At 52.3% G+C, this 26,548-nt stretch overlaps 1 protein-coding gene across 3 annotated transcripts in view; it reads right to left on the reverse strand.

The window, feature by feature from the left end:
* Nucleotides 1-25,905, reverse strand: part of OSBPL2 (oxysterol binding protein like 2) — a 43,136-nt gene extending 17,231 nt beyond the window's left edge. The window contains exons 1-4 of one of the 3 annotated variants that reach the window (XM_082600329.1): nucleotides 25,831-25,905; nucleotides 7,875-8,046; nucleotides 3,487-3,595; nucleotides 1,307-1,382 (exon numbers count right to left, since the gene is read on the reverse strand). In XM_082600329.1, coding sequence (XP_082456455.1) covers nucleotides 1,307-1,382; nucleotides 3,487-3,595; nucleotides 7,875-7,911 — 222 coding nt within the window. In that variant the 5' untranslated portion in view covers nucleotides 7,912-8,046; nucleotides 25,831-25,905. Of the gene's footprint in view, nucleotides 1-1,306; nucleotides 1,383-3,486; nucleotides 3,632-7,874; nucleotides 8,047-25,830 lie in introns of all 3 variants that reach the window. The other 2 variants (XM_082600328.1, XM_082600330.1) reach the window with 2 other exon arrangements.
* Nucleotides 25,906-26,548: the final 643 nt, after the last annotated feature.

A 26,548-nucleotide genomic window follows, 5' to 3' on the forward strand; every position in this document is an offset into this window, starting at 1 on the left:
CAGTGTGCACTCTTAGGTTTTCCAGCTCTGTCTGCTGAGAGGCCTGGAGCAGTGACACCCCAGGAGCCATGAGCACATCCAGCACCCAGGTCTCGGTTTGTACACACCATCCTCTAATAAAAGGTCATTGGTGGGGGCTTCCCTGGTGGCTCAGTGGTTAAGAATCCGCCTACCAATGCAGGGGACACGGGTTCGATCCCTGGTCCAGGAAGACCCCACATGCCGCAGAGCAACTAAGCCCTGCGCTCTAGAGCCAGCATGCCACAGCTACTGAGCCCCTGCGCCACAACTACTGAAGCCCTTGCACCTAGAGCCCATGCTCCGCAACAAGAGAAGCCACTGCTCGCCGCAACTAGAGAAAGCCTGTGTGCAGCAACGAAGACCCAACACAGCCAAAAATAAAATAAGTAAAAATTAAAAAAAAAAAAACGGTCATTGGTGGAAAAACTGGGGAAAGCCCAGTCAGGTACGTGCTGCAGTTAACCGTAACACCCCAGTGTGAGTGCTGTGGCTCTCATGTGAGATGCTGTCGTTACAGAAGGCTGGGTGAAGGGTAAAAGACTCGCTGTTCTGTGACTCTTCTGTAACTTTCTGTCAGTCTCAAGTTATTTCAAGATAAAAAGATGAAGTTCCCTCTGGGAAGAAAGAACTGATGGGCAAAAAATAAATGCATTAGAAGACTGGGCTGAAGACCATCCGAGAAGCAGTGAAGAAGTCATTTTTTGCAGCTCACGTAGCCCGAGTATGAGTCACCAGACGTGGCCGCGGCTGAGCACGCTGCAGCCTGCTCAAGGCAGCGCTTTCCCCTCCTGAGAAGAACCAGCCCCGACTCTCACAGTCAGGAAAGACCATAAAAGGAAAGGCCTACGACTTCTGGACACTAAGTATCCAACTATTTTTCCTGTTACTCTGCCTGCAGCCCAGGGTGGGTGGGCTGGGGGACACGGAGCCTCAGTCCCTTGGTGGGTGGCCAGGAACCCCACCAAAGCCCCCCAGTTCATGAGGATTATCCAAAGCCAGCTGGCTACGAGCACGTCATGAAACACCAAGCTAAGTGTAAACCCATCGGAAGCTCCTTATGTCAAGACATTAACCTACGGAACGGGTGTCCCGCTGCGTGTTAACACTTTGGCTTTTGTTCACCTCTCCCCTCCTGCATCTGCCCCTCCCCTGTTTTCCTACCTGTACGTCATGCTGTTTGTAACCATGCAGAGCGCGTCTTCTGAAACCACCAGTAGTGGAATAAGTTCACAGGGATTAAAAACGTGTAAGAGTCACACTGCAAAACGAGTCCAGCTGCACTTACCAAGCCAATGCACTTTTTCAATATACTCCACACGCTGAAATCACTTCTGGTAAACATCGGGGCAGGCAACGATGTCCTGTAAAGGGGTAACCAGAGCGACATGTATTTATTCAACCAACATGAGAGTCACTTATGACAGATGGTTTTGCTCAATGACCATGTCTTCCTTTAATCTTTCTAAGCATTAGCATTTATCTATGCTGGCAAGCCTACAGAGAAAAAAAGGACCAGACTGCCGCTGAAGTCCCAAAGAAAGCTTTCTGCATCGATCTTTGGAGGGCCTGCTAGGAAGCAATCATGGCCACACAGGCGACTTTCCTCCACGGAGCTGGGGAGACAGGTCGCTGAGTCCCCCCGGGCAGCCGTGTGCCAGCGGCCTGGAGCAGCAGCAGGGCCGCAGACGGAGGTGGAGCCAAGAGGACCTCAAGAGGGAACTGCATTAAGAAAACCTCTTCAGGGGCTTCCCTGGCGGTCCAGTGGTTAGGACTCCACGCTCCCAGTGCAGGGGGCACGGGTTCGATCCCTGGTCAGGGAACTAAGATCCCGCGTGGCGCGGCCAAAAGAAAAAGAAAGAGAAAACCTTTTCAGAAACCAGCTCTTAAACCCCTTTGAAGCCTGTGCTTGTCTTTCCTGAGGCACCTTCCTCCTCAGGTGTCTTCCCGCCAATGCTGGGGAAGCCCGGGCACAGGAGACCCTGCTCACAGTGAAGTGGGTCGGGGGACCATGGGCCCAGGGGGGCACGTGGGAGAGGAGGGCAAGGCAGCGGGAGACGAAATGGGAAAGAAAACGGACATTCACGAGGCACCACATGCCAGGCTGCTGGCAACCAGCACATGGATCCACTCTGCCAGCTCTCGTCTGGGGTCCTGAGCGGCCACGGCAGGACGGGCCCCCACTGAGGGAGCCACGAGGAAGGAGCGTGGCTCCGTGGACGGTGGGAAAGGGGTCCAAGGATGACCCTGGGGAGGAAGGAGCTGAAGAGATGGAGGAGAGGGCTGGAGCCAGGGGCATGGAGCCCCGACGTGGCACCGAGGACCCCAAGAGGCTGGGACCACAGAAACGGGAGGCGCCGCCCCAGGAGAGAGGCGAGGGCGCAGGTCCTCATCCTAAGAGGAGAACCTTACTGTTCATGGCCCAAACCGCCACTTCAGAGAGGAAAAGGGGCCGCTGTCCCCGTCACTCCGGGCCACATGCGCCTTGCCTGGGAGTTTAAGAGGGGGAAGGCGCATAATCAGACCTGTCCTCTGAGACGGCCAGAAGGAAGGAGGAGGGGCGGAGCAGTGAAAGAGGCGCCTCCTTGGGGGATTCAGGAGCAGTGGTGGGAGGGGGCCGTGACAGGAGCGGGCGAATGAAGGCATCCAAGGCGCGTCTGGAGGCTGGCGTGTCAGGCCTGGGGCTGCAGACTGGAGGGAGCAGCGGGCACTCGGGCGGCTGGAGCCAGATTCCCGCCTACAGGGTGCGGGGCACTGACGGCAGAGGTCCAGGCCACACGAGTGGGCAGGAGGTGCTCTGATAGCTGCGGGGCCCCAGGTGGGCACTGGGTGCCAGCGCAGGGCAGAGATCTGGGGTGAAGCTGGGCTCCCTGGAGCCGAAGCGCAAACAGCGCGGGGTGGACAGAGGCTGCCATCTCCATCCACCTGACTCACGGCTGTCCCGCCTACGTCCCCTCTTCTGCTGGTGAAGGCTTAGGTCCCTGTCATCAGGATCTGCCTGCATGAGAATGCAGTGCTGGTGGGGAGAGAACGGCCTGTGGTCTCGCTGCACTAAACAACCCTCCGAAACTCACGCACGGGGTGAGAGTCGACGCATCAAACGCAGGCGGCTCTGCGTGAAGCTAGCAGTTGGGTCTGATACCAGTGACCTCTGGCTCTGTGCCAGGCCCCCTGCCAACGCTAGGGCGCCCACGGAGCTCAGTCCTCCAGCAACCCCAGGGCAGGGACGGCCGCCCGTCCGCTTACGGACGGGGGTCACGTTGAGGAAGCGCCATCGCTGATCTCCAGGGACCACGCAGAGGGCCAGTGGGTCTCAGGGTCTTTGGCTGAACAGGGCCCTGGGTCTGCCCAGGGGGCAGGGCCCAGGTGACACGGGACGGATGTTCCTCCAGCTCAGGGCCCGCTGCAGATGTGGGGCGAGGACAGGCGAGCTGGGAGACTCCAAAACGTCCGTGTGGGATAACATACCTGTGCTTTTGAATTCCATTCTCTTGAGGAGGCCTCTCCCCAACTTTTCCAATCCCATTACTTTTGCTGGTGTCCACATGAATCACGCCAGTGACTCTCTGATTTGCCTCTGAAAATTCCCCAGAAGAGTTATCAGAATCAAAGCCTGTGCGAGACAAGCAGAGTGGTAACTTCTGCAGGACTTGGAATATGGAAAAGCCTACCTCTAAGAATTCTCACTCGGCAAGCAGGCACCTGAAGCTCGAAAGTGCTTTTGACTGACACGTTCAGAGTAACGAACTCTTCTTCCCAAGAACCGAAGGTCGAGGCGGAGAACGAGGACCACTCCCGGGGGCTCCCCGCATGAGGCCACCACCCTGCCACCAATGCCACACTCTCCAGGTCCTTACGTGGGGGGCGGCTCCTGGGCACTAGGACAGGTTTTCCCCGGTGTCGTCAGTGACCGTACCCTCTGGGGCGGGCACCTCCGTGGTGTTCACACCTAACTCAGGCTGCAGCCCCTTCCCCCTCTGCACGAGTTGCAGTCAAGCTCCACATCACGTCCTGCAACACAACCTGCTGCGGTGTTTCTAGGACCGAGCACCGCGCAAACACACCGCCAGAACCTACCAAACCAACCAACAGTAACCGAAACAGCAGACGATGGGTGTGAACGCAGAGGGCACGCCATGTGCATGGAAACCTCGGGGAAAGTGAACTATTAGGACTTGAGTGAAATACAGTCGTGTGGTCTCCTGGCCCATCCCATCCCCCGAGTACGAGTAACAGCACCCTGGGCTGTGCTCCGTGCATCGGGAATGCTTTCTCCCAAAACGACCAGTGACTATAGGGAAAAGGAAAATGGGTTTCCTCTCAACTCAGCCAGTGCAAGCCACTGAAATACTCAAGTTCTGCTCCAGAGCAAGTCCGGTCGGGAGCTGTGGTTGCCAGGGCAAGTCCTCCCAGCTGGGGTGGGCAGCTCCTGACCACTGACTATCGATGACCTTGACTACTTCGGAGAGGGCACAGCCCACGAGGAGCTCAGGGCTCCCATAACAGCCCCTCATTTCCGAGAGGAAGGCGAGGCCCAGGGTGACAGGCCAGGCGGTGACTATGGTCAGACACAAAACATAAACAAACCCGCTGCTAATAAGCCTCCTTGAGAAAACGCAAAACTAACCTTCCTTTGTATTCTTCTACATTGACAGATGCACAAAATACAGCGGTATTGAGATTTATTACACAATGAATTTGAAAGGATGTATTAAAAATGAACCTCTCAGACTTCCCTGGTGGCGCAGGGGTTAAGAATCCGCCTGCCAATGCAGGGGACACGGGTTCGAGCCCTGGTCTGGGAAGATCCGACGTGCCGCGGAGCAGCTAGGCCCGTGGGCCACAGTCACTGAGCCTGTGCTCTGGAGCCTGCAAGCCACAACTTCTGAAGCCCACGTACCTAGAGCCCATGCTCCGCAACAAGAGACGCCACCGCAATGAGAAGCCCGCGCACCACAACAAAGAGTAGCCCCACCTCGCCACAACTAGAGAAAGCCCACATGCAGCAACGAAGACCCAACATAGCCAAAAATAATAATTAATTTTTTAAAAAATGAACCTCTTAAATAATCAATGCTTTCTGAAATAGCCTGTCACCTCTAGTTTTTGCTAACTAGCCCCAAAGCAACATCTACTAATCCCCAGTCTAAACTTAGCCTGAAGCAGTCCCTGCTTAAGGATGCTCAATCCTATGGACCTGGTGTTACCCTGCACGGGTGTCCCTATCTCCGAGGACCTCCCTCAGCGCTGAGATTCTGGGCCAGTGTCAGGTAGAAAGCTCGTTTAAATCACAGCCCTGGCGTTTGCCCAAGAAAACAAGGCAGCTCCTCCCTGACAAGTGCATTGAAGTCCTGTCCCTGATGAAGCCAACACTACATAACAGTTTAAACATTTTAATATACAACACATGTTTATTATAGAAAAAGAAAATACAGACAAGCAAAGGAGAAAGTTGAAATCATCTGTAATCTGATCACTCAGAGATACCCACCTTTGACAGGTTAGTCTGACTTTTTACAACCCTTCATCTGTACATATTTTTCATGTACTTTAAAACCTTTCAATTTAAAGGTACTGATTTTTGGGCTTCCCTGGTGGCGCAGGGGTTAAGAATCCGCCTGCTGATGCAGGGGACACGGGTTCGAGCCCTGGTCCGGGAAGATCCCACATGCCGTGGAGAAGCTAAGGCCGTACACCAGAACTACTGAGCCTGCGCTCTAGAGCCCTCACGTGGTAACTACTGAGCCCACAAGCCACAACTACTGAAAATAAATAAATAAAGGTACTGATTCTTGTAGGAAGTAACTGCCTATCTTTTTAAATTTTATTTATTTGTTTATTTATTTATTTTGGCTGCGTTGGGTCTTCATTGCTGCACACGGGGTTTCTCTAGCTGTGGTGAGCGGGGGCTACTCCTCGTTGTGGTGCGCGGGCTTCTCACTGCGGTGGCTTCTCTTATTGTGGAGCATGGGCTCTAGGGGCGTGGGCTTCAGTGGTTGTGGCTTGTGGGCTCAGTAGTTGTGGCTCATGGGCTTAGCTGCTCTGCGTGGCATGTGGGATCTTCCCGGACCAGGGCTCGAACCCGTGTCCACTGCATTGGCGGGCGGATTCTTAACCACTGCGCCACCAGGGAAGCCCCAGTAGTTGCCTAGTGAAGTCATTCATTTAATAACTGCTGGGTTTAAACACTTTTAAAATTAGAGTCACAAAGTAAGACCGATTCTATAAACAGTGAAGTAGTCACTGTCTGGGTATTTCATTGCATTGGGAGACTTCATATTTTTCGTCTTTCTGTTATTTGCTTGGGAACCAAAGGGCCGAGGTGAGCAACTATTTTCACCTAGACATCTGCCTCTTCCGCCTGCATCTCAGGGACACGCGGAGAGGTCCCGCCGTGCGGAGAGGCAGGGATGGGGTCACCTACACGCCACACTCCATGCAGTTCAAGCCCTCTCCGGGAAAAGACCTTCTGGAGTATCGGCTACACTGGTCCCAGGTGAAAGGCAGCTTCCCAGGAGGCTCCCGGGTGAGAAGGCCACACCGAGGCCGGGCCCGCTTGGTCTCAGACGTGGTCAGCCTGAGAGGGGCAGGTGGCCCGAGGGCGTGAATCCCTGACAAACACCCTGCTTGGTGGGAATTCAACTGCTAAAGACTACTGATGAGCGTGCGGGTTAAGCAGACAAGCATGCTTCCCAGAAAAACACGTCTACAAGGAACACAATAGCTATGAAGTCACGGAAGATAAGAGGACTCAGCAGTTCAGCCTCCGAAAACAGCGATGAGCTCAGGGCCTGCTCCTCCGGGGGCTTCGGACAAGAATAAGTCAATAATCTCAGGCTGCCCACCCCTCAAGCTGCTCCAACCCTTCACTTAGGAGAAGCATGGCCGGTGAACACCCAGGGGCACAGGGACAGGGCTCCACGAGACAGGAGCGCCAGCAGGGACGGCAAAGGTGTCCAGGCGAACAGTGACAGTGCTCAGGAAAGAGCCTTTTGTCGTGCTGGGCACCACGCTCTTTTGGCACTGATTACGGAAGCGCCCCTCTGACTGCCCTTGGGAGGGTTAGCACTGAAAAACCCGGCGGCAGTAATATTTCAGAGCTGCTGTTTCTATGTTCCCACACCTGAGAGGGGGGGCATGGGCTGGAAGAGTCTCCTGAAGTCCGTCTCCACCAAGGAGACCCCTCAACAGAAAAAGCCAAGTGATGGTCCCCCTGCTGATGAGGAGGGTGGAGGGCAGACAACGGAGGGCGTCTTGAACGTGAGTTCTGGGGCCCCCTGTGGTCATGTGTCCCTCAGGCAGGAAGAGGAGGAGGAGGGGTTGGTTGTCCTAAGCAAATGTGAGCCAACCCAGCCCGCCTCTCCTCCCCCTGCCACCCCGCCACGCGCTCTGCCCACCAGGCTGTGCACCAGCGCTCACAGCGGTGTGTGGGAAGCGAAACAGAACTGAACTCTGACACAGTAAGAGCTGCTGGGAAAGCAAGTAAATGTACTGTTTTTGGGTAGACTTTAAGCAATGCAAAACACGATACAGTTATAAGACAGGACAATACGTTTCTGATCTTTAAGTATAAATAATATAAGAATGCTGGCCATCTCACACCCCAGGGCAACTCTTAAAGACTAAAACACAGGTGCCCTTTCTTGTTATCTTTAGTGGTCCAAAGTTGATGTTTTCCCCCAAATCTAGGATAGGACACATGCTTTTACTGAAGGCTGGTGCCTGGGAACATGTCAGCTCTCTTCCCACACAGTTTTCCCGGGCCGTCCTCACGTCCCCGGGCTACGGCCGAGGCCTGGGTCCGAGGGCTTCGTGCTCACGACACGACCTCTGAACTGGCCTCTCCCTCTGCTCACCTGTGACGGCATCGAAGAACTCCTCCTCTCCGTTCATCCTTCAGTGCCAGGCTCCGCCGCCGCCTGATCTGCAGGGTCTTCTACTGAATCATTGTACTGGGTCTACATCGACAGTGTAAGAAATTTCACGCTATGGACTTTTTAAGGTAAAAATCCAATAGGCACTGGAGATCTAAAGGGAAAAAAAAAACACATTTTGGTATACTTAGCTTTCATAAGTTGTACAGTTTAGAAACATTTAAAAATACCCATTCACCATTCTTGAGGTCAATCTCAATTACATCTGAGCAAAGAAGTAAAAGGAATGATCTCATACAAGTGGAAACAGTCATAATATCCACATCCATCAATGGGTAGCACGGCAACAAGTAACCGCTATCTGGAGTTACTTTAAAAGCCACTACACTGTATAAGGAAGCAGTGAAACGACTAATCTGGGGGTCGCGTGGACACTCCGAGAGGCAGGTTAGCTAAAGTGAGGCATCCACACGCTGGGGCCCCAGCACACCTCCGCTGACAGCCAATGCAAATCTTTACCAGAAGCTGGAACAAACGGTTATAAATAAATGCAAAGGTATGTGTAAACATTTATTTCACATCAACCTGAAACCAATTTTCAATTCTAGAGAATTAAGACTGCTGTGTACCTTAGTTGTTATCAGTATAAACTGTAATCAACTTAAATTTTCTCAAAGTTATTTTAGCTCAATATTTTAGTAGAACTCATGCATATTAACTTCTCCCAACATGAAGCGCAGTATTTCATAAATGGCAAGAGACTGAAGCAAAAGGTCAACCTGATCCCAAAAGGTTTGACTTTTTATGAAAATAAGCAGAGACCCATATTTAATTGTGTGCGCCATGTAGCGACGGGACCAAGACCTCTCCTCCAGTTCTGAGAGCAGTGAAGGAACACGTGGTCCCGAGGGGGGATGCATCCTCTGTCCTTGGAGTGGCCACACGGAGCTTGGTGACACCTCCAAAGCGCTCATCTCTGGGCTCCATCCTGAGCACATGTGAGCGTCTACATTATGCAACAAACTGGCATTAGGTCATTCCGCTCTTCCTTCCCCAAAAGGCTCTTCCAGAGCTTCCTTTTCCTTTCCCAACTTCCCAACCAGCCAGCAGAACCGGACACCTATGCAGCTTCTGGAAAACACCCATTCAAAGCCTCACTCAGTAGTTGATGGTTGGGTTTTCTCTGGCAAATTAGAGAAGCTGTTCTTACTTGCTTCTGATTCCTCTCTGATATGACAGGTCCCATCTACAACACCCTGCAATATATTTGATCTCTAGAAGCCCCTAAAAGGAACCAGTGTTCCCCGGAGGAGACAGGGCGCAGTCCAGGACTCGGGTCCCCCTAGAAGCAGCAGGAAGCTGGCAGGACTACTGGGGTCACGTCAAAAGGCTCCGTCGAACCTACAGAGGTTCCCACTGCGACAACGGGACGATGTGAGCCCCGTGAACAGCCAGACGGATGGAACACATTCCATACATTTAAGTCCCTGAGTTCACAGAGATGCTGAAGAAGAAATTAACTGGTCACCACTGGATGGATGATGCCAACACAGTCTTTTGAAAACTAGGACACGACAGGAAAGCGTCAAGCCTTTCAGCTGCCTTCCTGTGCAGACTCCCTGTCCCACTTTATTTATTTATTTATTTATTTGGCTGCATTGGGTCTTAGTTGCGCACGTGGGATCTTTCACTGTGGCGAGTGGGCTCTCTAGCTGTGGCGCGGGCTCTAGAGCACCCCGGCTCAGTAGTTGTGGCACGCGGGCTTAGTTGCCCCTCGGCATGTGGGATCTTAGTTCCCCCATCAGGGATCGAACCCACGTCCCCTGCATTGTAAGGAGGCTTCTTAACCACTGGACCAGGGAAGTCCCTCTCTGTCCCACTTTTTAGAGGTGCTCTTGCCATCCATGAAGGACTCAGGGTGTGTGGCATCACCGTGTACAACCCTGATGAATTCCCATGTCTGGTCACTGACCACCCACAGCTGTGCTATCATAGACCCAGATGTGCTATGCGACTCCTCTGAAGGGGTCCTGTCAAGAAAAGCAAGCCAGGCTTCCCTGGTGGCGCAGCGGTTGAGAGTCCGCCTGCCAATGCAGGGGACACGGGTTCGTGCCCCGGTCCGGGAGGATCCCACATGCCGCGGAGCGGCTGGGCCCGTGAGCCATGGCCGCTGAGCCTGCGCGTCCGGAGCCTGTGCTCCACAATGGGAGAGGCCACGGCAGTGAGAGGCCCACGTACAGAAAAAAAAAAAAAAAAGAAAAGAAAAGCAAGCCAGAACCCAGCCCTCCTCCAGCTGTAACTACCAACTTACAGAGCACAGAGAACAGAGGAACATGCTAAATGCCACCGTGGGGGCACGGTGGGCAAAATCCAGAATCTGGGGAATTCTACAGGGCAAAGCCCAGCTTCTTCAACCAATAAATCACAAAGGAAAAAGAGAAGGACAGGTGAAGGGATACTTTGCTATCTCGACTGAGGTGACAGTTTCATGGGTGTAGACATACGTCAAAACTCACTGTACACTTTAAATATGTGCAACTTAACTGTATGTCAAATTATACCACAAAAATGATACTTTAAAAAAAGGCACAGGTGTCGTAACTGCATTTTTCTAAAAGAGCCTTGGGACTTCCCTGGCGGTCCAGTGGTTAAGACTCCGTGCTTCCAGTGCAGAGGATGCAGGTTTGATCCCTGGTGGGGGAACTAAGATCCCATATGCTGTGCAGCACGGCCAAAAAATTTTAAAAAAATTTTTAATATATTTTTAAAAGAGGCCTTATCATTTAGAGCTACACACTGAAATATGTACAGATGAAATGATAGCATGTCTGGGATCTTCTTCAAAATGACTTGGGAGGAGTGGGCAAGGTGATTAATGGGACAAGATGGGCCAGGAACTGGTAAACTGCTGAGGCTAGAAATGGGCTCACAGGGGACCGCTGTGCTATTCTGTCTGCTTCTCTGTACATTTAAAATCTCCCGGGACTTCCCTGGTGGCACAGTGGATTGGGAGCCGCCTGCCAATGCAGGCAACACGGGTTTCATCCCTGGTCCAGGAAGATCCCACATGCCGCAGAGCAACTAAGCCTGTGCGCCACAACTACTGAGCCTCTAGAGCCCGCGAGACACAACTACTGAAGCCCTCGTGCCTAGAGCCCGTGCTCCGCAACAAGAGAAGCCACCGTGATGAGAAGCCCGTGCACCGCAACGAAGAGTGGCCCCCATTCACCACAACTAGAGAAAGCCCGCGTGCAGCAACGAAGACCCAATGCGGTCAAAAATAAATAAAATTAAATCTTTTAAAAAATTTTATTTAAATAATAAAAGACTACATCCTTTGTTATTAAAAAATAAAATAAAATAAAATCTCCCATAATAAAAGGCATGTTGAAAGCCGTGGTATTTTCCTTTTTTATATGCTTCCTCACCTGTAACAAAAGTCCTAATGTTAAAAGTAAATCAGTCCAAACTTATGGAGAGTCTTTAAAATGAGGGTGTAAGATGTCAGCTTGGACAAACACTGAAGTCACAGGCTGGGCCGACAGCTGGGGCTGTGACACGGCTGCAGTCCCTGCGATTCTGCTACGAGGACCACGCGGTCCGACCCTCACCAAGTACGGGAGCCCCACCTGGGGAGGCTCCACAAGGTCAAGGCCAAAAGCCTCACAGCAGCCATCAGACTTGCTGGCGTGTGCAAGGTGGAGAGTTAACCCCACCCAGTGTGCAGGCGAGTCACACATTGTATCTTCTTTGTTTTGCCCAGTGGAAACTAGGCACTGCTGCGGAGTATCCACACCAGAGGGCGGTGACGAGGCCAGGCCTGGAGGGGGGGCCTCTCCCGGGTGGGGGGCCCTCTGGGGGCAGAGAGGGCAGGGCATCCTTGCTCCCCCTCAGTTTCCCCCCCACCTGACCCCCCCTCAGAAGCCTTGCTGCTGCAGGACCCGCCGGTCCGCACCCGGCTGAGTGGCCTCTGACCCCGAGGTGGGCCCCGCCCCCATCCGGCCACACCCCTGTGGAGGGGACCGCGGGGCGGGCGGGAACAGAAGCCTCTTTTCCAACGCGTCTGTTGTGCCCTCAGAGAACGATCCATGAAGACAGTGCTTCAGGAAAGGGCTTCCTTTTTTTAAATCAGCTCTTTCTGGTCAGCTGCTTCCTTTTCTAACTCTAGAGAAAAACACGGAAAAATGAGCTTGTGCTGGACATCTTCGCTGGCCTCCGGGGCCCCTCCTCCAGCCCCGCAGCAAGCGCTCCCTCCCGGCCTCTTCAGGGGACACCAGCCAGGGCGCCCCACCGCTGCCAGGTCCGCACAAGGTGCCTGGCCCCCCACAGGGCCCCCCAGCTCTCTTCAAGGTGCCCACTCCAACCGCGCTGCCCCGAGCTCCCAGGACCCGGCTCCAAACGCAGTGTCCACCGCCACGTACATGAAGACCTGCATTCAAGTCTTACAAACCCATCTTTACATTTTCTTAGAAAAGCAGACCCAGTCACTGAGGAATAAGTGACTGGCTAAGGGCCCTGGGGGTTAATCTCCACGGTCAACTCACTAGAGACTCGAATTGCACGTTTACTTCTCTTTCTCAATAAAGAATGGGCAAGGCAACCTAGATATGATCTTCACAAAGAAAGAAAAGCTCACCAATAATGTGAAGATTCTAAAGCTACTTTTGTGGTTAAATATCAATTCTGAATTTAAATTGTTCAAAATAATATAAATTTTATTTAGTAATTTAAACATACATTAGCAAGCATCAACCAGATAGAAGATAAACAGAGGACTTGAACAACACAATCAACCAACTAGATCTAACAGACGTAACAAGAACTCCACCCAACAACAGAACAAACCTTCTCAAGTACACATGGGACGTTCTCCAGGACAGACCATATGTTAGGCCACAGATTACTTCTCAAGAGATTTTATTGATTGATTGATTGATTGATTGATTTTTGCGGTACTCGGGCCTCTCCCGTTGCGGAGCACAGGCTCCGGATGTGCAGGCTCCGCGGCCATGGCTCACGGGCTCAGCCGCTCCACGGCATGTGGGATCTTCCCGGACCGGGGCACGAACCCAAGTACCCTGCATCGGCAGGTGGACTCTCAACCACTGCGCCACCAGGGAAGCCCCGACTTCTCAAGAGATTTTAAATGGTAGATATACAAAGCATCTTCTCTGACCATAAGAGAATGAGTTAAAAATCAGTAACAGGTACTATGTATAAAGCAGACAACTGGGCTTCCCTGGTGGCACAGTGGTTGAGAGTCCGCATGCCGATGCATGGGACACGGGTTCGTGCCCCGGTCCGGGAAGATCCCACATGCTGCGGAGCGGCTGGGCCCGTGAGCCATGGCCGCTGAGCCTGCGCATCCGGAGCCTGTGCTCCGCAACGGGAGAGGCCACAACAGTGAGAGACCTGCGTACCGCAAAAAAAAACAAACAAACAAAAAAAAAAAACAGACAACTGATGGGAACATATTGTATAGCACCGGGAACTCTACCTAATGCACTGTGGTAACCTAAATGGGAGCAAAGTCCAAAAGGGAGGGGATATCTGTATGTGTACAGCTGAATCATTTTGTTATGCAGTGGAGGCTAATACAACATTGCAAACCAACCATACTGCAATAAAAATTAATTTAAAAAAATCAGTAGCAGAAGGAAAAATGGAACATTCACAAAATTCTAGAAACTAAGTAACATTCTCTTGGGAATTCCCTGGTGGTCCAGTGGTTAGGACTCGGGCTTTCACTCCCGGGGGCCTGGGCTCAATCCCCAGTCAGGGAACTAAGATCCCGCAAGCCTCACGGCACGGCCAAAACAAAACAAAACAAAAAATTCTCTTAAAAAACCAACAGATCAAAGAAAAAAGTTACAAGTGAAATTAGGAAATCTTTAGAAACAAATGAAAACACAACACACCAAACTTTACGGGATGTAGTGACAGCAGCTAAGGGGATATTTACAGCTACCACTGCTGACATTAAAAAAATAAGGGCGTCCCTGGTGGTGCAGGGGTTAAGAATCCACCTGCCAATGCAGGGGACACGGGTTTGAGCCCTGGTCCGGGAAGATCCCACATGCCATGAAGCAACTAAGCCCGTGTGCCACAACTACTGAAGCCTGCGCGCCTAGAGCCTGTGCTCCACAACAAGAGAAGCCACTGCAATGAGAAGCCTGCGCACCGCAACGAAGAGTAGCCCCCACTCGTCACAACTACAGAAAGTGCGTGCACAGCAATGAAGACCCAACACAGTCAAATAAATTAATTAATTTTTTTAAATACCTCATTTTCTAAAAAAAAAAAACAATTCCGTTTACAATACCATCTAAAACGATAAAGTACTTAGGAATTAACCAAGGAGGTTAAAGACAGTACAATGAAAGCTATTAAAACATTGCCAGAAGAAATTAAAGACATAAGCAAATGGAAACACATCTCATGTCCATGGACTGGAAGACTGAATATTAAGCTGTCAACACTTACTCAGCCATAAAAAAGGAACAAAATTGGGTCATTTGTAGACATATGGATGGACCTAGAGTCTGTCATACAGAGTGAAGTAAGTCAGAAAGAAAAAACCAAATATCAGATATTAACGCATATACGTGGAATCTAGAAAAGTGGTACAGATGAACCTACTTGCAGGGCAGGAACAGAGACACAGACGTAGAAAACGGACGTGTGGACATGGGAGCGGGAGTGGGACTAACTGGGAGATTAGGATTGACATATACACACTACCCTGTGTAAAACTGATAGCTAGTGGGAACTTGCTGTATAGCACAGGGAGCTCAGCTCGGTGCTCTGTGACAACCTGGATGGGTGGGATGGGGGGTGGGAGGGAGGTCCAAGAAGGAGGGGATATATGTATACATATAGCTGATTCATTCACTTCGTTGTACAGCAGAAACTAACACAGCATTGTAAAGCAATGGTACTCCAATTTTAAAAAAAGAAAAAAAAAGATGTCAATACTACACAAAGCAATCTATAGATTCAATACAATCCCTATCGAACCCCAATGATGTTTTTTGAAGAGACAGAAAAATCCGTTCTAAAATTCATGTCATCTCGACCGTGAATAGCCAAAACCATCTTGAAGAAAGGAGAACAAAGCCAGAAGACTCACACTTCCTGATTTCAAAACTTACTACAAAACTACAGTAATCAAAACAATGTGGTACTAGTACAAAGACCAATGGAAAAGAAGAGGGAGCCCAGAAATAAACTCTCACATATACCATCAAGTGATTTGTGACAGGTGTGTCAAGACTATTCAAGAAGAAAAGGGCTGTGTCTTCAACAGATGGTGCTGGGAATCTGGATATCCACATGCAAAAGAATGAAGTGGGACCCTATCTTACACCATATACAAAAATTAACTCTAAATGGATCAAGGACCTAATTTAAGATCTAAAACTAAAAAACTCTTAGAGGAAAACATATTGCAAAACCTTTACAACTTTGGATTTGGCAATGATTTCTTGGATAAGACACCAAAGGCAGAGGCAATTAACGAAACATTAGACAAACTGGACTTTATGAAACATTTAAAAATCTGTGCGTCAGACACTATCAACAGAGTACAGAGGCAACCCCAGAATGGGAGAAAATATTCACAAATCATACATCTGACAACAGATTAATATCCTGAATATATAGAGAACTCCTAACACTCAATAACAAAAAACAAACGAGCTGATTCAAAAATGGGCAAAAGACCTAAATAGACATTTCACCAAAGAACGTATATACAAATGGCCAATAAGCACATGAAAAGATGCTCAACTCACTAAACATCATGGAAATGCAAATCAAAGCTATAATGAGATACAATCTCACACCCATTAGGATGGCTACTATCAAAAAAAAAAAAAAACCCACAGAAAATAACAAGTCTTGGTGAGGATATGTAGAAACAGGAACCCTTGTGCACTGTTGGTAAGAATGTAAAATGGTACAGCCGCTGTGGGAAACGGTAGGGCAGTTCCTCAAAAAATTAAAAATAGAATTACCATGTGATCCAGCAATTCCACTTCTGGGTATATACCCAAAAGAACTGAAAGCAAGGTCTCGAAGGGATATTTGTGCACCCAAGTTCACAGCAGCATTATTCACAATAGTTAAAACATGGAAGCAACCCAAGTGTCCATCCACATACAAAAGGATAAGCAAAATGTGGTCTAGACATACAGTAGAATATTATTCAGCCTTAAAAAGGAAGGAAATCCTGTACTATGCTACAGCACAGATGAACCTTGAGGGCATTTTGACCGGCGAGATAAGCCAGACACAGAAAGACAAATATTGTATGATTCCACTTATCTGAGGTCCCTGGAGGGGTCAAATTCATAGAGGCAGAAAGTAGAAGGTGGTTGTCAGGGGCTGGGGGAGGGGGTGGGGACTTGGTGTTTAATGGGTAAAGAGTCTCCATTTTACAAGATGAAAAGAGCGGTGGGGATGGACGGTGGGGATGGCTGTATACACAACCACTGAACTGCACACTTAAACATGGTCAAGATGGTAATTTTTATGCTATGTGTATTTTACCACAATTAAAAAATTTTTTTTTCTCACTTTATTTTTATTTATTTATTTATTTTTGGCTGTGTTGGGTCTTCGTTGCTGCGCGCAGGCTTTCTCTAGTTGTGGCGAGCGGGGGCTAGTCTTCGTTGCAGTGCGCAGGCTTCTCCTTGCGGTGGCTTCTCTTGTTGTGGAGCACAGGCTCTAGGCACGTGGGCTTCAGGAGTTGTGGCTCGCAGGCTCTAGAGCGCAGGCTCAGTAGTTGTGGTGCACGGGCTTAGTTGCCCTGCGGCATGTGGGATCTTCCCGGAGCAGGGATCTTCCCGGACCAGGGATCGAACCCTTGTCCCCTGCATTGGCAGGCGGATTCTTAACCACTGTGCCACCAGGGAAGTCCCAAATTTTTTTAATTGGAAAAAAATACATTAGCAAGTAGGACAAACAAGAAATGAACAATCATGCACAGAGCTGCACGCTCTGGGTGCCAAGCTTACGCAGCAGTACTCTGGAAAGGAAAAGTTCCACTGGGAACTTAGACAGATTCTCAAATGACAGACTCTCGCTAAGAAGGGCCCAAACCCCATCCAACACTCAAACCTCAGGGTACGTTTCTCCTTCTACCGGTTCAATGTAATGCAGCATAAACTTTGCGGCCCATTTCCACCAGGAAAGGCAGCTGGCCAGGTGAGATCAGGGAGCTGAAGAGCTATGAGGGCAGTGGCTCGGGGCGGGAGGCGGGTTTGGAACCTGAGGAACAGGGCATGGAAGGACTGGCCAGGAGACCCGCAGAGAAGACTCCACAAAGCCTGGCCCCACCCCCTTCCCCCACAGAGGTCACACTCAGAGGGCGGTCACAGAGCAGGTGCCCCCAAAGAACTGCAGATGAGACATGGCCAGGGCCTCAGCCAAGGGGCAAGCTTCACTAACCGGACACTTGCTCAACCCACCGGATGCAGAAAACTGTGTTTCCATCAAGAACGAGTCAGAAACAGAAGCAAGCGAGCAGCAGCCTTCAAGAGCACGGTCCATCCGTAAGACTCTCACTGCCCCACAGCTCTTAAGGTCAAGGCCAAACCCGTCCCAGAAGCAGACAGGCCCGTGCACAGTGCAGACAGCAGTGGCGTGCCACGGGCCAGTGACAGAACAAACCAAAGGCGCTGGCGCCTCCCCAAGGGCCTGTCCTTCCCAGGGAGCGGCCCGGCAGGGACCACCCTGGTCACGCCGCCTGAGGCTGGCCTGTCACACCCCAGAAAGATGCTATGGTGATGCTTAAATGTTACCAGAGCGCACATGCTGGGGTGCCCACCAAGAATGTGGAACCAGTGTCACTTCTGAGTGTGAAAACCCCAAGAGTTTAACACGCAATGGACACAATTATTATCAGGAGGAATTAAGAACTGAAGGATGGGGATGGGAAAATTAAATTGGGAAAAGGAAACCGAGGCTGCTAGGTGATGGGAACACACCCTGAGGACAGCGCCGGCCTGGGGAGGCTCTCCCAACCCAGCCGCTCCCGAGAAAGGCACGAGGCCCGGGGCCACCACCAGCCCTGGGGCCTCCAGTAGGCCTCACCCTCTCCACAGGGCAGTGCCACTGAGGCAGACGGTGCTTCCTGGCCACACCACCTCCATGGTCACTGACTGTTTCAGTGTTTCAGTTTTGAGATGTCCACTTTGCAAAGGAAGCCCACCTGGATGCCTAACGACCCCTGTCCTAGTCACGCCCACCATGCCACGGTGCCCACTTTCTTTCTTTTGTAAAAGAACAAAACTTACTGGAAACAAACACTCAACCTGTATAGATTCCAGAGCCGCATTGCAGAACCTCCGGCCATGCTGGAAATGCTCGGATGTGCTCTGCCCAGGGCAATGGCCACTGGCCGCGGGTGACCTTGAGCACTTGAACCATGCGGAGAGGAAGCCAAGGCTTCTTTCTCTGTGATGTGACCCAGTTGAATTTCTTCCACTTCAACGGCCCACGTGGCAGGTGGCGTCCATCCTGGACAGAGCGCTCTAGGGCCTCACTGGGCTGGGACACCACGGGGCCCCTAGGAAGCTCCAGTGGCCCCACCGAGCAGAGGGAGGAACGTGGGAAGGAGGCGGCAGGCGGAGCCCGCAGTGCTTGGCCTCCGCGCACAAGTCCAGGCGGCGGCAGGGCTGGCCCGGTCTCCGCAGCCTTCCACAGCCAGCCACGGATGGAGCGCGGAGAAGGGAATCAGGCCAAGCCTGCCCTTTATTCTTATTCCCAAAGCCACCCTGGCTTTCTCACCTTGTACTCACTGAATGTGCATTTTGCTAGCTGCTGAAGAAAGATCAGGCCTTCATATCCCTGTGGCTGTAAACGCTTAGTGGTGGAATCAAATAAATGCCCCGACTCTATTCCCAGCAAAGCCTCTTGAAAGGGTGGCCATCATCTGCAGAGCGCCCGTGCACACGCGTCTCGGTGACCACGGGGAGGAATCGAGTGGCCTTTCGGACACTGGTTCCTTATACTCGAGCAGAATCCGGTTCAGCCCAGTTGTGCATGAGGCTCCATCAGAGCGCCATTTTGAGGGCAAAACAAGTAAACGTGTGTTTTCTGTCTGTGTAGCTTTAACAGCACCAGCCTTCTGCAGGGCTGCATGATCTTCATCACAAAATCAGCTGCCTGATGCTTCAGGGAACTTAAAAGCTTCTTCCCTGAGGGTGGCTGTCAGCGTGGGGGGCCGGGGCAGCCTAGCCCCAGAAGGCCTCCCATCTCATCCACACCAGCGAGCAGGTTACAGTCAGCACACGGACTGGCCGACGTGCTCAGGGGTTCAGGCAAGAGACTGAAAGCTTCCAGACTTGAGGAAGGTAAAGGAACCTCTTGCTGTGTAAGCAACTGCACTCATCACCCACTGTTTACCATCCTCCACCCCGACAGGGAGGCCTTGAAGGGCAGGCACAGGGCAACCAGCCCGGCCCCAGGAGCGGCCACGGGAGCCACACTTCCTGCTGGAACTCGGCAGGAGCCTAGAGCCCCATCCACATCCTCGCCCACGACAGGTTCCCTCCAGTCCCGTGCCATGCCCCCGCCCCGAACCAACTGCTTCCTAGGCAACAGTGAGCACCGAAGACGTACCACGCACGTCGAGGAACATGCTTTTACAACCCAGCACAGAGCACTGCAAACAAGTACTGCATGAGATGAATGGATGTTCTTTGGTACAGACGCGTTTGTCGGAATCAACCTCGTCATTCTGGAACCCAGAGTAAAGCAGAGTGGTTGGAATGCAGCCTGGGGAGTGGGTGAGAGAGCTCTGAACAGGGAGCCCGTCCATAGCCTCTGGGGCCGTGTTCACAGAAAACCACAAGAGTGGCAGCCACACCAGAGGCAGCGCGCTGAGAGCCGCGGAGAACGCAGACCATTGAAGTGTCCCTCCCCACGGCCTGTCCATCTCTGATGAGGACCAAGGGCCCGGACGCAGTGGGGCAGGATGCTTCAGATGCCACCTCCATCACAGGGCAGGGTCCGGTTTGACATCCTCGCCCTTTCGCCCACTTCCCTCTCCTGTTCCAGGTCCTTCCCGTCAGCTCTCTCCCAAGTAGGACCTGCTCGGCCCCTGACCGGTTTCACCCTGCTGAGAAATGTATCATCCGGGGTGTCGCGCCTGCCCCAGTCACCCCTAACCATGCTTCCTGAGCACTAACGGGGTGGGTGTTTAAACCAAGGTCAGGGAAGTCCACAAATTTCTAACCGCCCCCCCCCCAAAAAAAGAGAAACAAATAAAAAGAGAAAAATTGCAAAATTCTGTTTGTGTTCATTTTTCCCCAGGAACACGACTCAGACTCTTCATTCAGTTCTCAAAGGAGGGGGTCCCTGATGCGAAACAGGTTAGCACCCCATGGTGGGTCCCAAGCTCTGGCAAGCACACCAGCCACACTGGAATCATGGGAGTGTGACACACACACACACACACACACACGGCCCTGGGCCTCCCGCCTAGAAGCGTGGATCCAGGAGATCCGGGGCTGGGCCTTGAGCCTCCACTTTTTACAGACTTCCGCAGGTTTTTCTGGTGAGAAACCTCAGCGCTGAACCCACGGTGCCCTACCTCTGAGACGGACCCCAGGGCAGCGCTCTGGAGCCGCCCCCACCCCAGGAGCCCCCTACTGGCTCCCTCGTGTGTTAGAACACGCCCCACGGTTAACCTTTAGAACACAGGCACTGGCGCCTCACTGGTACCAAGTCAGGGACAGGATGGCTCTGGTTCTCCCCCTTTGTGTGTCCAACAGGGCGCCCCGCGCCCCGGTTTACATCTGTCACCACTAGAATTCCTCGTGGTGCTCCTTTTCACCCTCAGAGTTTCACAGTTTGGCCATCAAATCACATGCTTACCTGGTTTAAAGCGACAGCGGAAGTCACTTTCCAGCCAAGCACGGTGGTACAGGCGCCAGGTCACAGTTGATCTTTTCTCACAATCAGCCTTTTGTTTGTTCAGTAAAACACACAGCCTCCCCTGCCCCCATGGCGACCATTGTCTTTTCTAGAACCTGGATTCAGGACGACTTCCCTACGAGACCATTCCTCACACCAGGCTCTCCCCCAAGAACCCGCGTCCTGCCTGGAACAGGTGCTTCCCTGGGCACTTGTTAAGGCCGGTGGTCCCGCCCCTCTGGTAAAGGTATGAGCTCAGAGGTCAGACAGGTCTGCCCAACTCAAAGCCACACAGACCATCCCCTCTGCTGATGTGACCCTGGCGCCCAGGGGTGCGGAGGCTTCCTGAACAGGCAGGGAGGCTGTGTGTGTGTGTGTGTGTGTGTGTGTGTGCCCAGGAGAGAGCGCCAGGCCCTGTAAACCCTCAGCAGGGCGCACCTTGCCACCAGGCTCCCAGGCTACAGGGCCAGGGCTGTGCCAGCCAGCACTGACGTGGGAGTTTGTGTCTCAAAAGAGATCCTGCAAGAATTCCACTGATGAAATGAAAAAGCAAAGAAAGAGACACACAAACATCAGGCAGAAGTCTCCAGACCTCCATGTTTCTCAAACACAGTCCCTTCTGAAGGCTGACCTCCACTGTTTAGCTCATTGCAGAGACTACAGTATCTGCACCACCGGGAGATCCAGCTGAAGGATGGTGATGCTTTGAAATTCTGCCCAACGACCCTGAGTTCTTTTCTGAATTTGGAAGGAAAAGGAAATAAGCGCCGCAAAGTTCATGGACACGTCGAAGTGACCATTTCATTACGTGTTTGTTAAGGGGAGCTGCAGGGCTGGGCCGATACCCCACACACGCTTCCAGCCAGAGTGTGATACGGCTGCAACGCCAACGCCTGGGATTTATCAGCAAAAACACTTTGACTGCAGCAGAGACACAAATTAATCACTGTACATGGAAACTGCATTTAAAGTGCCAAACTAGAACCTAAAATATTTAAAATGCTTAGGATTTAAGTATTTGTAAATAATCAATAGTGTTCAGACACTAACTTCCTTCCAGTCTCAATAAGCTATCACTCAACCTTAAAGTGCACCAAGTTTCAGAAATTAAACCTCGCCCCGCTGTCTGCGTTCCGTCCTGAGTCCTCAGGAGAGGTGCTGCATGGGTCCAGGGGTCTCTTTATAAGACACCCCCACCTGAGTAGTCATAACTTAGAAGTGTTACTGCAGCTCATTTCAGGAGAACTGCAAACCTACCTACCGAAGATTTCCTTAGCTTCACTTCTGCACAGCCTTTGTTTGTGCCAGTGTCGGCTGGGGTCCATTTCAGTGCTCTCAGGTCTGGGACAGAAGGTCTGCTCAGCACCTGTTACGATACCAGAGCCTCTCGGGTGACATTTTCACATATATTCCTGGCAATAACCCACTTTACAGGCCAACACCCTTGAGGCAAGAGCAGATAAGTAACGTTCCTCCCATCAAAGTTAGAGAGCGAAGGGGCCAAAACCTGAGAGCCCCAGGCCACCTCCGGAAAGATTCTTAAACTCTCAAGTGGAACACGTTAGCCACCTGAGGACCGTCATCGCAGCTTTTTTTTTTTTTTTTTTCCTTTGGCTCACGGGCCCAGCCACTCCGCGGCATGTGGGATCTTCCCGGCCCGGGGCACGAACCCGTGTCCCCTGCGTCGGCAGGCGGACTCTCAACCACTGCGCCACCAGGGAAGCCCCATCACAGCTTTTGTTCAAAGATGCAAGCCCTGCACACCTTATATCCTCCAGAGTCAAACTCCTAGGAAAAGATACGGCCTTGACTTTTCACAGGAATACTAAGGAAATCATTTGAAGATAGTATAAGAATACAAAGGGCTTCTCTGGTGGCGCAGTGGTTGAGTCCGCCTGCCGATGCAGGGGACACGGGTTCGTGCCCCGGGCCGGGAAGATCCCACATGCTGCGGAGCGGCTGGGCCCGTGAGCCATGGCCGCTGAGCCTGCGCGTCCGGAGCCTGTGCTCCGCAACGGGAGAGGCCACAGCAGTGAGAGGCGCGCGTACCACACACACACACACACAAAAAGAATACATAAAACGTTTCCAAAATTTCGCCACCAAAAAAAGAATTGTCACTTTCGTAATTAGCTGAATATAACAAGATTTTAAAAGTCGACCTAGTTTTAAGTACGTATCCAAGACTCATTTGCTAGCATTTCCTGGAAGGCATGGAAAAGAGGCCCTAGGACAAAGGTCACTTCTTGACACTGAAATAACGCTGCTCGTCCACATGTTACACCAGAGCTGACCCCTCTGCACGCACATGGGAGGAGAAAGGAAAGCCCTAAGTACGTGGCTTACGGCGTTAAGTTCACCACATTAAGTTCGCTCCGAAATGAATTCAAAATCACAACCTCGTGCTTTATAGTGTGTCTATCCATCATCACCCCTCCTCCGCCAACTCGCCCTTTTCACACCGTGAACATCAACGACTTCCCTACTAACCAGGGAACGGGGCAGCAGGTGGGGTATTTCAGCAAAGTCTTGGATAGCCAGATAGAGAATTACTACTTTACTTTAGAAGAAATAAAATGGTTTTATAAACATCCGTGCTCACCCCAAATGAAAATCTATCCGTTATGTGTGCTGCAAGAAACAAAGTTCTGACACACAGTAACGCAGCACAGCGAAACGTTCCACAGAAAAATGCTGAGGGGACCTTGTAAGTGAAGACGTTGGTTGTAAAAGGCAGGAGAGAGAGGTATTTAAGGGTGTAGACTCTGGAGCCAGACTGCCTGGGTTCAAATCCCTGCTCCACAACTAACTACTGTGTGATTTAGAGTAAGTTGCTTAACCTCTCTGTTCCTCAGCTTCCTCATGAATAGACAAAGGATAAGGGAACTAAGAACAAGTCTTGCAGTTTGTTGTGAAAACCACATGAATAATGGATAAAGAAGATGTGGCACATATATACAATGGAATATTACTCAGCCATAAAAAGAAATGAAATTGAGCTATGTGTAATGAGGTGGATAGACCTAGAGTCTGTCATACAGAGTGAAGTAAGTCAGAAAGAGAAAGACAAATACTGTATGCTGACACATATATATGGAATTTAAGAAAAAAAAATGTCATGAAGAACATAGGGTAAGACAGGAATAAAGACACAGACCTACTAGAGAATGGACTTGAGGATATGGGGAGGGGGAAGGGTAAACTGTGACAAAGTGAAAGAGCGGCATGGACATATATACACTACCAAACGTAAGGTAGATAGCTAGTGGGAAGCAGCCGCAGAGCACAGGGAGATCAGCTCGGTGCTTTGTGACAGCCTGGAGGGGTGGGATAGGGAGGGTGGGAGGGAGACGCAAAAGGGAGGGGATATGGAAACATATGTATATGTATAACTGATTAAATTTGTTATAAAGCAAAAAAATTAAAAAAAAAACCCACATGAATAAAGTGAATATGGTGCTTATGGCAGTCCTGGAACAACACCTGTCATGTGTTCCTGTCATCTTAGATAAGAGCTGTTATTAACAGGACAGGTGAGGCAAACGGGAAAGGTAAATTCTAAGGAGAGTCAGATCCGTGTACTAAATGACAGCACCCTGCCAGGCGTTGCGCCCGACAAGGAGGAACCGAAGCCGATAAGGTTCGCGTCCTCATCAAGGGGGACGGGAAGGAACAATTTGGAGCACCTACCACATGCCAGGGACTGCTGGAGACAAGCATTTCATCTGCTGCTCGTATCGGCCCCGCCAGGTAAACGGCACACGTCGCAGAGGAAGGAACTGAGGCCAGGAGAGATGGGAAAACACTGCCAAGCGCACAAAGTCAGGAAGGGCCTTCGCTCTGCCACCAGGGCAAGGAGCCACGAGGACGGGGGTCCCACGACACCTCTGCTCTCCAGCTCCAGTGGATGGAGAGGTCCCGCAGCTTGCAGCCAGGCATGTAGCTGGCATCCCAGAAATGTCTGTTGAAACTGAACTGAGCGAGACCACGTCTCCAGATGTGCACGGGCAGCCCCAGAAAAGGGACTAGTGCAAAAGCTGCCGGCTGCCGGTCCAGAGCTTGTCCTAGGCTGACCCGTCAGTATAAAAAACCCAGGGACAGGAACACAGCTTCCTGGGAGGTGACCCTCACACTCAAGAGGGCCAGGGACATCGTAACACCACCTGGCTGCTTCTCCCAGAAAAACCCGGGAAGACTGATTGGTGATTACCCAACAGTCTTGTTCTGGGCTTATAAAGTCTGAAGATTTATTCTGCTGATTACTGGAATGTAACTGGAAACAGAAGGAAGCTTTTAAAATCAGATTACAAATCTAATTGATCTAACATATGTGTTAGGTAAAGAGCTCTCCACAGCAGGTACAGTCTGCTAAGGTTGACAAAAACAAAACGAAGAGCACGGGAAGGGGTGGACACGAGCACAACACCTTGCAGGGTCGAGACAAACCCACAGGTGGTCGCCCGGGCAGGGGGGCGGAGGGAGGGCTGCCCCGCGAGCGGGGACCCTGACTCTTCACCCCCCTGGGCCCTTCCTGACTGGCTGACCGCGGGCGCCGGCTACCTTAGACACAAGGGAAAGTCGGGGGTCCCAGCGCCCCTGCCCAGCGCGCCCCCCGACTCATCCCTGCCGCTGACAGGGGCTGGCGGACGCCCGGGCCAGCTCTCCAGCCAACTTCCGGGTGCGGTGTCCGGCAGTGCGGCCCCGGGGCCGCAGTTGCCCGGCGACGCGGGGTCTGGACGGCCGCCCGGTACCCAGGCCCGCCGCCCCCGCCGCCGGCAGCCAACTTTCCTACCAAGTTTCCTCCGGGCCGGGACGCGGCCGGCGGGCGGGCGGGCGGCGGGGGGCCGGGAGGGCCGGGGCCGGGGTCGGGGCCTGGCCGGCGCGCGGGGGGCACGGGGCTCCGGCTCCACTCGTCCCGGCCCGGCCTCCCCGCCGCCCGCAGCCCAGGCCCGCCCGCCCGAGGCCGGGCGCCGTTCCCAGGCGACGCGGGGTCGGGGGTCCCGGCCGGGTCACTCACCTGGACCGCGATTCCTCCAGCACCGACCGAGCTCCGCTGCCCGCCCCGCCCCCGCCCCGCAGGCCCGCGACCCACTGACACCAAGGCGGAAGTGCGGCCGGCTGCCCAGTCGACTGACAGCCGGCGCCCGCCACTCGCTGCGCCCGGCGCCGTCGCGTCGGCCGCCGCTCGCCCAATCAGAGCCCGGCCCGGGGGCCGGGCCGGGAGGCGGGACTATGCTAATAGCACCTCCTGAGCGGCCCCGCCCCCCGCCCCATGGGAGTCCGACCCACGCGGAGGAGTGACGACTCGGGTAACCAATCAAGGAAGGGAGAGGCGGGGCTATGCAGATATTGACCCGAAAGGGGCGGGCGGGTGGGAGGAAGGGGCGTGGCTGGGTGAGCTGAGTTTACAAACAGCGAGTCGGGTGGCCAGGGCGCGGGTCCACGGCGCGCTGAGGCCTCTGCGCCTGCCGCTCCCAACCCCCGGGGACGGGCGGAGGCGCGAGTCACCCTCCTAAAGCTGCCTTCCTCAGCTCAAGCATCTTTCAGGGCTTCCCACCGTCCACCCTCCGTGCCATGCCTTTCACCACTCACCAAAAACCGACGCCAGTGTACCCTCCGGCTGCATCCCTGACCGTTCACTCCCTTGTTTAAAAACTCTGGGGGCTCTTACTGACCCGTAGTGACGCCATGGTTAAGCCCAGAAGCTCTGGAGTCAGACCCGAGTTTGCATCCTT

The sequence above is a fragment of the Mesoplodon mirus genome (genome assembly GCF_964341445.2).
Source record: "Mesoplodon mirus genome assembly, chromosome: 15".
Classification (NCBI taxonomy): domain Eukaryota; kingdom Metazoa; phylum Chordata; class Mammalia; order Artiodactyla; family Ziphiidae; genus Mesoplodon; species Mesoplodon mirus.